Genomic DNA, 13,055 nt, shown 5'->3' with positions numbered 1-13,055 from the left:
GACCTTTAGGCCTATCACCATTAAACTCTGTAAATCAGTAGCTTTACCACTGTCATACCAAGCAGTGACCATTTATTTTCTCTTGCAGGGAACATCATGGGAATGCTATGCAGCCCTCTGTCAAGGATAACAGTGGTAGCCATGGCTCTCCTATCAGTGGAAAATTGGAAGGCATCTTCTTCAGCTGCAGCACTGAATTCAATACTGGGAAGCCACCCCAGGATTCACCTTATGGAAGATACAGGTTTGAGATTACAGCAGAAAAACTTTTTAACCCCAATACTAACTTATACTTTGGGGACTTCTACTGTATGTACACTGCTTATCATTATGTGATTCTTGTCATTGCCCCTGTGGGATCACCAGGAGATGAATTTTGTAAGCAGCGCCTTCCTCAACTAAATTCCAAGGATAATAAATTTTTGACCTGCAGAGAAGAAGATGGGATGCTGGTTTACCACCATGCCCAGGATGTCATTTTAGAAGTCATTTACACTGACCCTGTGGATCTTTCTCTAGGCACTGTGGCAGAAATCACTGGTCATCAGCTTATGAGTTTATCTACTGCAAATGCAAAGAAAGATCCCAGCTGCAAAACCTGTAATATTAGTGTTGGACGTTAATGCCCACTTTTCTTAGTCCCCTTTCTTCCCTTAGGAGCATTGATCCTCTGTTGTCCATTTTCATCACCAGATGTCTTCCACTGAAGCATGCACATGCCGCTCTCACCAAAAGCAAATGCCACTTATCAAATTTCATTCAGAGCTGTTTTAGTGTTTCCTATTCCCTACCCTTCCCCCTCCTTTCAATGCTGAAATATCCTAAAAGTTGTCCTTCTGACACTCTGTTGCCTAGATGCTGCAATGTTTTAATTTTTCCTTTATGCCAAACATAACCAATTATATAAACTGCTTTAGCAAAATACAAAGTAATGGAAAATAATGGCTTATAAATGGTGTTTAAATATGCACTCATTTTAATCTACTGAGCAAATATTGGGATTATTCCAAACCGCATGAAAGGGTGTAATTGCAGCATGAATTAAATCTTGAAGCCTAGAATTGTCAGCACTTCCAACTTGTTGTTTGACAGTGTTATTTATGTTATTTATATTAGCTAACAGGAAACAACTACTGTGTTTCAACATAATAAATATAATAGAAAAATATTTTATTTGTATTGTATAAAATATTTACAATCTTATAGAATATATAGAGTTACATTTTAATAGCAATTGTATACATGTCACGAAACCATTTCCCTTATCAAAGATGTAGTTTGTAAACCTCAAATAGTTGTGTATCTGTTCTGTTACAAGTAGATGACTTTAATTAAACAAATTTATGAAGGACATTATTCTGATTTATAAAATATCAGGTAAATACAGAGAAAACAAAACAATAAGCCTCTGAAATAGTCTGCTTCAGAAATAGTCAATATTCTTCCCATCCAAACTATGTGAAACTTTGAGTGTGTTCAACACCATGCTTAAACATTACAGAAAAGAGAAATATAAACATGGTTGGTACAAGAGAAAATGTGGACCTCTTACTTCTTTTTACAAAAGCAAAAGTAATAAACAGGTGATTGGTTTAGTACAAAACTGCACACGCTAAAGTGGATGAAGCAAATAAAATATCCTGGCTTCTTTCCCAAGGTGTCATAGCAACAATTTCTAAACCTTCCATTTTATACAGAATGGAGAACAACTATATAGTTCATGGGAAAGTTTTCTGACTTCACAAAGTATAGACCTTGGAACATTAAAAAAAAAAATTTCCAATGGAAAAATAGTTATATAATCTTATAGTAAACAAAGATTAGCAATCATAACTATGATCACATTAGATTATATACTACAGACACATCTATCCAAAATACCTATTTTCAAATTTTAATACAATATTTTATTTTAATATAAACATCTGTTATATAGACAAAGATAATTCACAAAGTACATGCTATCAGAATGAACTTTGGTAATCAGAAATGTAAAATTTTAAGTAACAGATAAAATAATGTGCTATTTTTATATAGAAATAAAAAATTATCAGTGACACATTCTCGTCTATTTTAGGGTGCTGAAAGCCTAGCAGATTTAAGGAACAAGGTAGTAGATTTTTTTTTTATCACTTAAAAATCTATTAGAAGTTTCAAATAAATTACATTCTTACTAGCTGTATTCCTTCCTACATAAAATAAAGTTTCTTTTCTTCCTCTTACTGATTTGTTAAAATTATGCTCTTTTCCATATGTCAATATAAGCAATCTTTGGACACTAAGTAGACTTTCTTAACCAGTAGCCCATTTAACAGGTGGATGCTTTGTGTTATTTAGATTTGATAAAATAGATGTTTTCTGAAATAATTATATTGACTGTGCATTTTCTCCCTGGCCTGGAGAAGGCTGAATTTTATTTTCCAATTATACTGTTCCTTGTTTTATCTCCTCCCTTTTTAATCCCTTCTACTCATTTATAATTACACTTGCCATCCATTCTTAAAAACAGCTAATACACTAAAGTGCTTCAATTTTCATTTGTCATAACTACTTAGCAAGAACGGCAGAAGAAAATAAACTTGACTTATCTTGGGTCAAAGTGATCACAAACATTTCCTGAACCTCAAATAGTTTTGGCCACATCTTGCTTGCTGATGAGGACCTCTAATAGTCTCAGTTTGGCTTTTATATGCTTGTATTCGTAGTACTCATCTGCCATTGGTATCCTATCTTCCCTCTGTGGACTTCTGCAAAGAAGAAAATATCGTCCATTAGTTAATAATGAACCAAGTCATTAAAAATCCTTTTCTAACTCTTACATGAGAAAAGTACAGGGTAGCAGTTTCCACTTGATTTTTTCATCATGTCTTTTTTTCCCTTCCCTTTTACCTTCATTCACTCCCTCTTCCACATGTTACTAGGTTTCAATGTAACCGTACTCTGAGAAGTTAAATATTTTAAGTGTTTTGCAAATATATCCAGCACATAAACATATAACGTTGGGGCAAGTGAAAAGTTCCGAGGGAAATAAAAACCAGAACCCTCAAGGCATTCTTATCTAGTCGTTCTCCCATGATCCATGCCTGTGTAGAATGTTCAGCCCTTACAGTGATAGTTGCATTTTAAAATATTAACCTAAAGATACAACAGAAATTACATTAACAGAAATAACTTATAAATTTATGGTAATAGGAGAAGAAACTAAGTGGTTAACCTTACAAACATGAAATATTTCTAAGTTTTCCTGTAATTATAATAGCTAACTCTGCTAATGTATAGTAGAAAAATCGCTGAGTTGTTTTAAGGAATTTGAGTCTAAATTTCAGTGGTTCTCTTTGCACACTGTTTGTACTAAGACTAGGCATATGATGATGCACGTAGTTTTATACATACGACTTCTAACTACCAGATGTTCTTGACACTTACTTTGAAGAATAATTGGATAGCATCTGGAGTTAAAACCATTGCCTTCCCAGAAAAATACATTGCCAGGATATGTTTTCTAAAGGAAAGTAGTTACTTCAGGATCTCAGAAGGGTCTTTCCTCCTTTGTTAATAAAGATGGCCAACTGCTTTTAAAATATTTCCAACCATGACTTTGAAATACAAGGGGTGGGTACACAGGTGAGGTCACCACAATTGCCACTGAATATAAATACAGATACTCTCCAATATTAGTATGGCTGAAAACACTTAATATTTTACCTATACCCCTTCTCTTTTCCCAGTACTGATAAAGATACATTTATATTACTTCCAAATAAAAGAACAGCTAATCTATAAAGATTGCCTACGAATGCGGTTACCTACTTGTGTTTTAACACTACATATACTGCCCTGAAATTTCTAGTTCAGAACTCAGAACAGCACACAAATCTTTGGACAGGGTTCCTCTTAAATGTTGTCTCAATTATTTAACATAATTGCTTTGCCTCCCTTCAATATTCTGAGCCAAACTTATCAACTGGGTGTCTAAATACCACCTTAATTTGTGTAAACATATCTAAGTGAAGAAATGTTCTAATTTATAGGGAAATAGTATAAGCCATTATGCAATTGTCCCTGGTCCTTCATACTCCATTTTAGCTAATAAACAAGAGTTCATTGGCCAGAGTGAAAATTTTTGCTAAGTATTTCCTTAAGCAGTTTTCTCATTATATAAAACATACTGAAGTGTTTAGCACAGTTCCTGGCTCATAACTGTTAATGTCATATCTAGATAATTATGCTTCTCACACGATGAATATTACCAAGAACACTTATAGTACCTTAAAATTTTTAGTAATCCATTTGCCTGGTTATTTTAGCTATGTACAGTTAACCCTTGCCAATGAAATATTTTAGGAAAACAAGATCCATATTTCCTAGCCATTCAACCATTTGATTTTACTTGTAATATAGCACTACTTCTGCATTTAGTTTAAGTGTATTACCACAAGAGGGCATATAACCTCAATCAAGTATTAGGCATATCTGAAGTGAGTTTAGGACTCACTGGTGCATTAGAATGCTATACACATAACATAACTAACTTCCCTGTATATCAAAGGCATGCCAAGTACCATTGCAGACCCATTTGGCAGGACTAGTTAACATACTGGGAAGTTCTCAAACTCTTTAAAGTAAATTTCTGGGTTCAGATAGGTTAAAAAAAATGTAAAAGTTGTATGGAAATTTTGTAAAGGAAAAAATGGAAATGGAAAAAGAAAACAAGAAATTATGTTTTATATTCTAAATTTAACAACCGTGTAACATTTCTCACTAGATAACATCAGCAGAAAGGTAAGTAACTTGGACTTATAACAGTCAACTTGAAGATTCCACTAGAAAACTAGGTGGGTTACATCTGTACTTGCTAAATGCAAAATGTTTGAGAGGTCCAGTCCTAGTGAACAGCCCTGGAAGACTGAAATAGAAAGTTACTAAGAGGTGAGTAGACCAAACTTTCAGGACGCTTTTAGAAAACAGTCTCTTCTCCATCAGGGCAGCCCTCAGGCTGCTGAAATCAAAGCGATTCAAGAAAGGCAGATACCTAGATGGAGAAGAATACTGAGGAGCCAGTGTATCACAGACTCCTACCTCTGTCACCCTAATAACTCCGTGACTTTGGCAAAGTTACACCCTTTAAAATTTTTTTAAAGACTGACGTCCCACACAACAACTATAGCTTCCCAAAGTTATCCCAGGAACTCTAATTATTTCCTCTTACAACTGTGGAAACAGGCTCAGGATAGCTAATTGGCTTGTCTCTGTCTCTCCCAGAACTAGATTAATAATCCTTTTCTCATGATTTTATATATATGCAAATATATAATTTTGTTCACAATACACCAAAATTTAGGAGAAACTAATGGAGTGCATAGTGAGACTGGGTTGACACAGAAAAAGAGAGGATATAGCTAAACATTTAGTTAAGGGATAGAAAGAATAGGAATGAACTCTTGACCAAATCCTGAAATAAAATAATTAAGGGCAGATCCTGAAGCTTAAAGAATATATTTAAAGCAAATGAAGAATTATTTAATAAAGCAGGGAGTAACCTGTAGAACTAAGTAACCAAGAACAAAGAAGTTATATGGGCTGAAACATTAAATATTATAGTTTTTTTTAAAGGTTTAGGTACATTCAATTGTAATGAGATTTATTATGCAAAGTTAGGGATTTGGGGAGTTCATCTTTTATGTTTTAAAGCTTTGCTGTCTCATACTTGATAGTTACAGCCTCCCATAAAACATACCCAATAATGATACTACCCAAATGTTGCATTAGACAAATCCTGGGTCTAAGTCACTTTGGAAATTATTTATGTCTTACATAAAGTCACTGTTCCTGAAAAAATTGCAGCTCACTCTTAACAGCAGTTCTCTAGGAAATATTAGCTTAAAAAATATCTCTGCCCACACTTACCTTCCTGTTTGTTTAAAAAACTGTTCCTCAAATTCTCTTAAGGCTTTCCGAAGTCTCTTCTTGTCAGCCCTAGTTTCTCGGAGATGGTCAAGAAGTACAGGCCTGTATCAGGTAAAAGATATATGCTCTGGCATAACTGAGAGCTCATCATGAGCAGTTACCGATTTAGCAAAAGCATATTATGATACGGAAGTGTTCTGCCTAAAAGTGTGTCTTCTGAATAAATATGACACATGTAGAGCGTGACCATAGGGGAGCACATCACTGAGAACATTACTTGATGAAAATAATGTCCTAGGAAAATGGAAAGGGCAGACAGGGGGCAAGCAGACTGAGTCCATTATAATAAGTGGTGAGGGTAAAGGCCACATGAATACATGAGGGAGAGACAGACATTTTGGAGGAATACTCATCAGTATTTGGTGACAGACTAAACATAAGAGGCACAAAAGGGAGAGATTTGAAAGAAAATTCTACCCTTAACCTAGAGTATAGGGGGAATGGCAAAACCCTTAGGAATGAAACAAAGACCCAGAGAAAGCTATAATTACGTCACAGATTCTACTCACTTCATTCTAAGACAAGAGAGAAAAGTCATATACTTCAGAGCAGGAATTTTTATCTGGGGAACTTGTGTCTGGTTCCAGAAAGTTTGTGAACTCCCTGAAATGATATATGGGCATTTTCTAAAAAGTAAAAAATTCCATTGCTTTCAAAAAAGTCCAACACCCCCCAAGAAGTTAAGAACAGCTGCTTTAGAACAGCCAGCCAGCCAGCCAACCAACCAAGAAAGAAAGAGAAGAAAAGGAGGGAAGAAGAAAAGGAGAGAGGGAGCCAGGGAGGGAGGGAAAGAGGAGGAAGGGGAGGGAAGAAGGAAGGATTGATGTTCTGCCGCCAAACAGGTCACTCTTCTCTGGGCTGAAATTGGGGTGCCAGCTGATATATGCACACGAAAATCTCAGCTTGCAGCCTAGTGCTTGGTCTTGCCTCATATTTATGGGGACTCCATCCCTATCTTGGGGCATATACTCACCACACTATTCTACATGTTAAAGAAAATCTCATGATCTGGCCTGTAATATACAAACCAAAGAAGGCCAAATGATCAAGAGGAGTGCCAGCTACTGAATAATGATAAAAACAACAATACTACTACGAATGAAAATCCAAATGGCTCCTGACTGAGTGGCCATTAGGAGAAGAAGGTCAGCTCATTGACTAAAGTCCCAGTCTGGAGAAACCATTTTATCTAAATAGAACAGACTAAGATAAAGGCCCTGACAACTGCTGACCCAGCACAGGATCCCAATTCCTTTTGGTCCAGCATTTTCAAATGCCAGCTCTGCTTTACACACTGCCAAGCATTAGATTGGTGCCAGACCCTGCTGAAAAGATACGCAAGTGTAGCAAATGGACCATTAGCATTTATGACATCCTTGGGATCTTATTGGGATCCTTGGTTCCTCATGGCTTTGTCGTCTCAGTTTTCCTGTTAAAAGGATAACCAGATTATGCTTTCTGCTGGACAGCAGTTTTTAGTGCGTGTAATAGCTCTTCTGCATTTTGTGTGTATGGACATACAATGTCCCCCAGACCAGAAGGAGTTAAAGGAGACTCCACACTGAGGAGTCACACTCACATGGTGGCCTCATGTAAATTGGACATGGAGAGAGCTGGTTGTTTGATTTCTTTCTTTTCATCTGGTAGCAGGAGCCTAACAGGCTCAGTCTCATTAGCGTAGGTGAGGTGGTCACCAGTAGGAAGGTGGGATGCTGGGTTTGGCAAAGACAGTTGTTGGCTTCCCTGTGGACAGTCTTCATCAGAGTCTTCTTCCTCCTGCTTATCATAGGAAGAATTAAATAAAGTTACAAAATGCTAAGTGCCTCTTGAGGAAGCAAAACCAGGAAGGGGAACCATAAATAAACACAATGAAAACAGTAGATGATCCCTGTGCCTACTGAGAACCAAGAAGAAAGCAACCAAGAGGAACTCTTGCTCAGTTGCATCAAAAAACTTGCAGAAGTTAATGAGCGAAGAAGCACCCATCCTGGGCTAAAATGCTCACCAAGCTCAGATCTCTCTGCTGGGCCAAAGCAGGCACAGACATCTAGGATATGTTCCGATCTGGGCTGCATTGCCTAGTAATTCTTCCCTTTCACCCAGGCCTTCTGGGCCCCAGCTTCTTAACAGTTATATGGGTTAGGATGAGATGGACCACAGACTTCTTTTGTCATCCAGAAATACCCCAAATCCGGTCCTGGTGTGGGCCACTTTCAGATACAGAGAATACCCAGATAACTGACAAATTCAGGGAAGAGCTCTATGAAGGCCAAAACAAAACTGAGTTACTGCTTAACCTGTTCAGGTAATGCTTATCACAACCAAAAGATTTTCTTGCAAGGAAATCTGAAAATCATACCCTATTTTAAATTATGCTTCCTTAATTGGAAAATTTCAAAGAGTATGAATCACTATCGTCTTTGTCTTTAGAGTTGTGGAAATATAAATATACTAGAGTATACTTAAATTTGAATTTGTTAATATTTCTTTTAATATTGATATCTTGAGCAAGTGACTGTTCTAATATTGATGGAGTAGGATGTGTGGTGCTTTTCAAGTTCTGTATTCCCATAAATCATTCTTTATTAAAAGTAGTCTAACTCAGTTTCAGTATTCATATTTTCTATTGAAATAAATCTACTTATATCTTGCACAGAGATGGTCAAATGGTACCAAAAACAAATGCTGCATTATATCAAGGAACATACTATCAATATTCTTATTAAAGGAGAAAAATTAACAACACACAGACTAGAACAGCTCTGTTCTGTCTAGCTGTGTTGTTGTAAATTAGGTAATGCCAAACTAAAATCCATCAGTTGTTCTCCTCACCCAAGCAATGAAAGCAAGTGTAATAACTGGCTTCAAAAATAGAATTGCTATCTATTCCTGTTTCACAATAGTTTTATTTATCAGCCACTGTTAAGTATAGTATTGGAGTTCAGGGAGACCACGTTTCTACTTTGTGAAATAACAACTGGCCTTGTTAGCAGCATATACTGCAAAGAAGGCTCCTTTATAACTCTCATGGTGCTGCCTCCCTAACTAAACATCAATACAAAGCACAAGGACAGATTTCTAGTTAATGCAAACATCCCGACTTACAATTGTTGGAATAAGGGAAGGCGTGGACAATATTTGCTTGATAATTCTGTATCTGTCATAAAGAGGCTTTATGAGGTTCTTGTCTTGCTTAGTTACCTGGAAAACATGAATAGTTATTGTTCCTTTCTCAAACAAGAATGAAAATACATCAATGTTTTTAGCAGTCCAAAAAAAAAAAAAGTTTTGAAGCCTCTAAGGGATTACAATACTAAAATGCAACAGTAATTTTAAAAAGGTAAGTCATTTATAAGACACTGTATGAAGCACACGCCAATTTTCTTCTAGGAAAGTTTCTTAAAGGATAGGTCCAAGTTTAGAAATACGTTTTTAAAGCTTACTGAAGGACTCCTCAATGTTTAAATGGTAAGGACCCTGTTTTTTAATTACTTCTTCATTCTTAAAAAACCAATGGGTTCTCTAGGTCCATCCACCTCACTACAAATAACTCAATTTTGTTTACAAAGCTACAGTAATCAAGACAGTAAGGTACTTGCACAAAAACAAATATAGATCAATTTAACAGGATAGAAAGCCCAGAGATAAACCCACACACATATGGTCACCTTATCTTTGATAAAGGAGGCAGGAATATACAGTGGAGAAAAGACAGCCTCTTCAATAAGTGGTGCTGGGAAAACTGGACAGCTACATGTAAAAGTATGAGATTAGAACACTCCCTAACACCATACACAAAAATAAGCTCAAAATGGATTAAAGACCTAAATGTAAGGCCAGAAACTATCAAACTCTTAGAGGAAAACATAGGCAGAACACTCTATGCCATAAATCACAGCAAGATCCTTTTTGACCCACCTCCTAGAGAAACGGAGATAATAAAAATAAACAAATGGGACCTAATGAAACTTCAAAGCTTTTGCACAGCAAAGGAAACCATAAACAAGACGAAAAGACAACCCTCAGAATGGGAGAAAATATTTGCAAATGAAGCAACTGACAAAGGATTCATCTCCAAAATTTACAAGCAGCTCAGGCAGCTCAATAACAAAAAAACAAGCCAATCCAAAAATGAGCAGAAGATCTAAATAGACATTTCTCCAAAGAACATATCCAGATTGCCAACGAACACATGAAAGAATGCTCAACATCATTAATAATTAGAGAAATGCAAATCAAAACTACAATGAGATATCATCTCACACCAGTCAGAATGGCCAGCATCAAAAAATCTAGAAACAATAAATGCTGGAGAGGGTGTGGAGAAAAGGGAACACTTGCACTGCTGGTGGGAATGTAAATTGATACAGCCACTATGGAAAACAGTATGGAGGTTCCTTAGAAAACTAAAAATAGGACTACCATATGACCCAGCAATCCCACTACTGGGCATATACCCTGAGAAAACCATAATTCAAAAAGAGTCAAGTACCAAAATGTTCATTGCAGCTCTATTTACAATAGCCAGGAGATGGAAGCAACCTAAGTGTCTGGCCCATATTGATCTTCCTTTTCTCTGAACTTCTCTGTGTCTCACTGTCTGGGCCTTAACTGTTTTCTGTGTTTCAGTCTTGTCTTCCCAAATAAATTATATCACATATTTCTTCGAATTCTCACAGTACCCAATGTATCCCCTTTCCTACTACCCATCTAACAACCCAGCTTTATATGCAAAAGTAGTATAATTTTTCTCTCTCTGTAGAGCATTTTAAGTATTGGTTAAGTAACCCCAAGAGCCTTTCATTTTCTAGCTCAATCATTCCTTATACATTTTCTTAGTCATGACACATTTTTACACAGAAAATAAAACATTCTTTCATGTATTCCATGGGATTTTAATAGGTGACAAAGAAAAAGAAATCTCTAAGTTCAGAAAATACTGAAATAATGTTTTTTATTCAGTATCTTAATGGGACTTATATTCCATAGAAAGCTCTTCAGAAAATGATGCATTCAACTATTATTGGCATCTCTATTACAGTTTGATATTTTTGGTTTTATTTATTTTTACTATATTGTCTGGATTCTAGAAAAGCTAAATTTAGTCTTAAAGGAGAAAAAGAAAAGAGTGACCAAAAAGCAAGTTAGAATGATGAATGCCATTACAGAAAAGTTCCTTCCACAGATGCTAGATAAAAGTCGGGGTACAGGTACAATGTATGGCACTCATCTTTCACTCTCATGATTCTATGATTTTACTTTTAGGATCATTATTAAAGTAATCCCCAAAGACAGATGTGAGGGTTCAATGGCCGTAAGTACAGGACTTCAATGCCATAAGTGCTTCTCTTCAAATATATGTGCACAGGAAGGCATGCTGCCTGAAGAAGAAGGGTTAGTGGTGAGATTATGTGCCAGGAGCTGTCTTCTACTCAGGGGCCTATGGACACCAGCTATTATGAGGCCTGCAATGTCAATCTTCATGGTGGAAAATGAGTCAAGATGTAGGCTCTGCAGGATAGGAACCTCAAATCTAAGGGGCAGAAATACATTAGACTTTGCTATTCCTCAGCCACTTTCTACTAAGAATCAGACCATTCTCTCCTCTTAATTCAGTGGCTCTGTTTCTGAAATGCATCTGTCCTCCCTAATTCTGCAAATTGGTGGCTGACTATGGTATGTTAGTAGTATCTAACTTATGATTTTTATTTAAATGGAGAAAACAAGGACTGTGTTGAATAACCTGAAAGAGCCAGAGAGAGATATCCAGCGCATGAATGGGTTGTCAGATTTTAAAGATAAATATAAGGAGGTAAACCCCAAAGCTAATTATCCCTACTTCCTGCTCCTCCATTTTATATGGCGTCAGAAGAAATGTAACTTAAAGGAGGTTGAGCAGGAAGGGACTGTGCATAGAACAAAATTTGATATACTTTGTTGACAGCTTGACAATTCCGTCATGAAAAACTCCTGGCCCCCTATCCCGTAGGTTACTCGAATTATCAAGATCTGGAATAGTACCCCCCAAACAAGCTGGCTTTCCAAGCAGAACCACTGCTGAGTGGTCAGCCCAAGTGTTATTTCTTTCTAGGCCCTGGTCAGAAAGTTGTCTGGGGAAAAAACTGCCACAGCTTAAGTGCTTTTACCACCATGCTTGTTATCCGTTCTCCCCATGGCACTGGTCCCATGTATTCTTTCACAGTAAACCATGGAAACATAAAAATCAGTCGAACCATCACCATAAACAAGCTCTCTCCTTGAGAGGGAGGTAAAACTGACATTCTCCTCTCTGGACAATGAGTGATGAGAATCTATTACTCTTTAGCTTTAGGGACTCAAGTCTTGCCAAACTTTCCCTCTGTCTAAGTCTCCCCAGCCCCTCACTGAGGGAGAAAGTGTATGTGGAACAAGTCTGACAGCTTGAACTAACCAGTCAGCCCAACAACATGGGAAGTCAATAATGAACATAATCATACAAAGCAACTGCTGAAGAGAATGGCTTGGTCAATTCAGATTTCTAAGCATACTGCCAATTAATATTGGCCTTGAAAACAGAGGTCATGAGTTCAGATAACTGGCTTCAAGAATTACACACTATTTTTAATTTGGAATATTATGGAATCTCTGAACCTTAGATTCTTAATGTGCAAATTCTTAATATGCAGAATGAGGATTTTTAATTATCTTATGTAAATGTCCCTGGCACAGAGACAGGCATACTAAATGTTATTTAAGCTATCAAACTAGTTGATTTGAGGTTACTATCAATGTTGTAAATTACTAATAAAGGAATACCATGGTGCTATCAAAGCATACATTTTAAAGATAAAAAAATTGAGAAGCACTCTATGTCTTGATATAAAAAGCTATCTAGAATATGCAAAGTGAAAAAAGGATACGTAATTATGTAGCCTGCTACATTTTTTCAAAAGGGGCAAATTAAGAATGTGTATTGACACTTTCTTGTATATGCTTTATATAGAAACTCCAAAAGGACACCTAAAACATTCATAGCAATAGTTACACCTGCTTAGAGTGGGAGACCTCAGAACTGGAGCTGGCAGATGGGGTGGGAAGGAGTCTTTTTA

The 13,055-nt window shown here is 36.6% G+C and overlaps 2 protein-coding genes across 4 annotated transcripts in view; one reads left to right on the top strand and one right to left on the bottom strand.

Annotated features, from left to right (window-relative positions):
- PHYHIPL (phytanoyl-CoA 2-hydroxylase interacting protein like) overlaps positions 1-1,351 on the top strand; it is a 99,270-nt gene extending 97,919 nt beyond the window's left edge. Inside the window, exon 5 of the mRNA XM_024765241.1 lies at positions 89-1,351. Within this exon, the coding sequence (XP_024621009.1) occupies positions 89-623 (535 nt within the window). The 3' untranslated portion in view covers positions 624-1,351. The remainder of the gene's footprint in view (positions 1-88) is intronic.
- The window catches only part of FAM13C (family with sequence similarity 13 member C), a 130,499-nt gene continuing 118,597 nt past the window's right edge, over positions 1,154-13,055 (bottom strand). For 2 of the 3 annotated variants that reach the window (XM_024765238.1, XM_024765240.1), the window contains exons 11-14: positions 9,073-9,168; positions 7,547-7,746; positions 5,908-6,009; positions 1,154-2,747 (exon numbers count right to left, since the gene is read on the bottom strand). In XM_024765238.1, coding sequence (XP_024621006.1) covers positions 2,624-2,747; positions 5,908-6,009; positions 7,547-7,746; positions 9,073-9,168 — 522 coding nt within the window. In that variant the 3' untranslated portion in view covers positions 1,154-2,623. The remainder of the gene's footprint in view (positions 2,748-5,907; positions 6,010-7,546; positions 7,747-9,072; positions 9,169-13,055) is intronic. The other variant, XM_024765239.1, reaches the window with a different exon arrangement.

The sequence above is a fragment of the Neophocaena asiaeorientalis genome, unplaced genomic scaffold (assembly GCF_003031525.2).
Source record: "Neophocaena asiaeorientalis asiaeorientalis breed wild unplaced genomic scaffold, Neophocaena_asiaeorientalis_V1.1 scaffold183, whole genome shotgun sequence".
Lineage (NCBI taxonomy): Eukaryota > Metazoa > Chordata > Mammalia > Artiodactyla > Phocoenidae > Neophocaena > Neophocaena asiaeorientalis.
The sequence above is the reverse complement of the archived record's forward strand: the minus strand, read 5'-3'. Positions and strand labels throughout refer to the sequence as shown.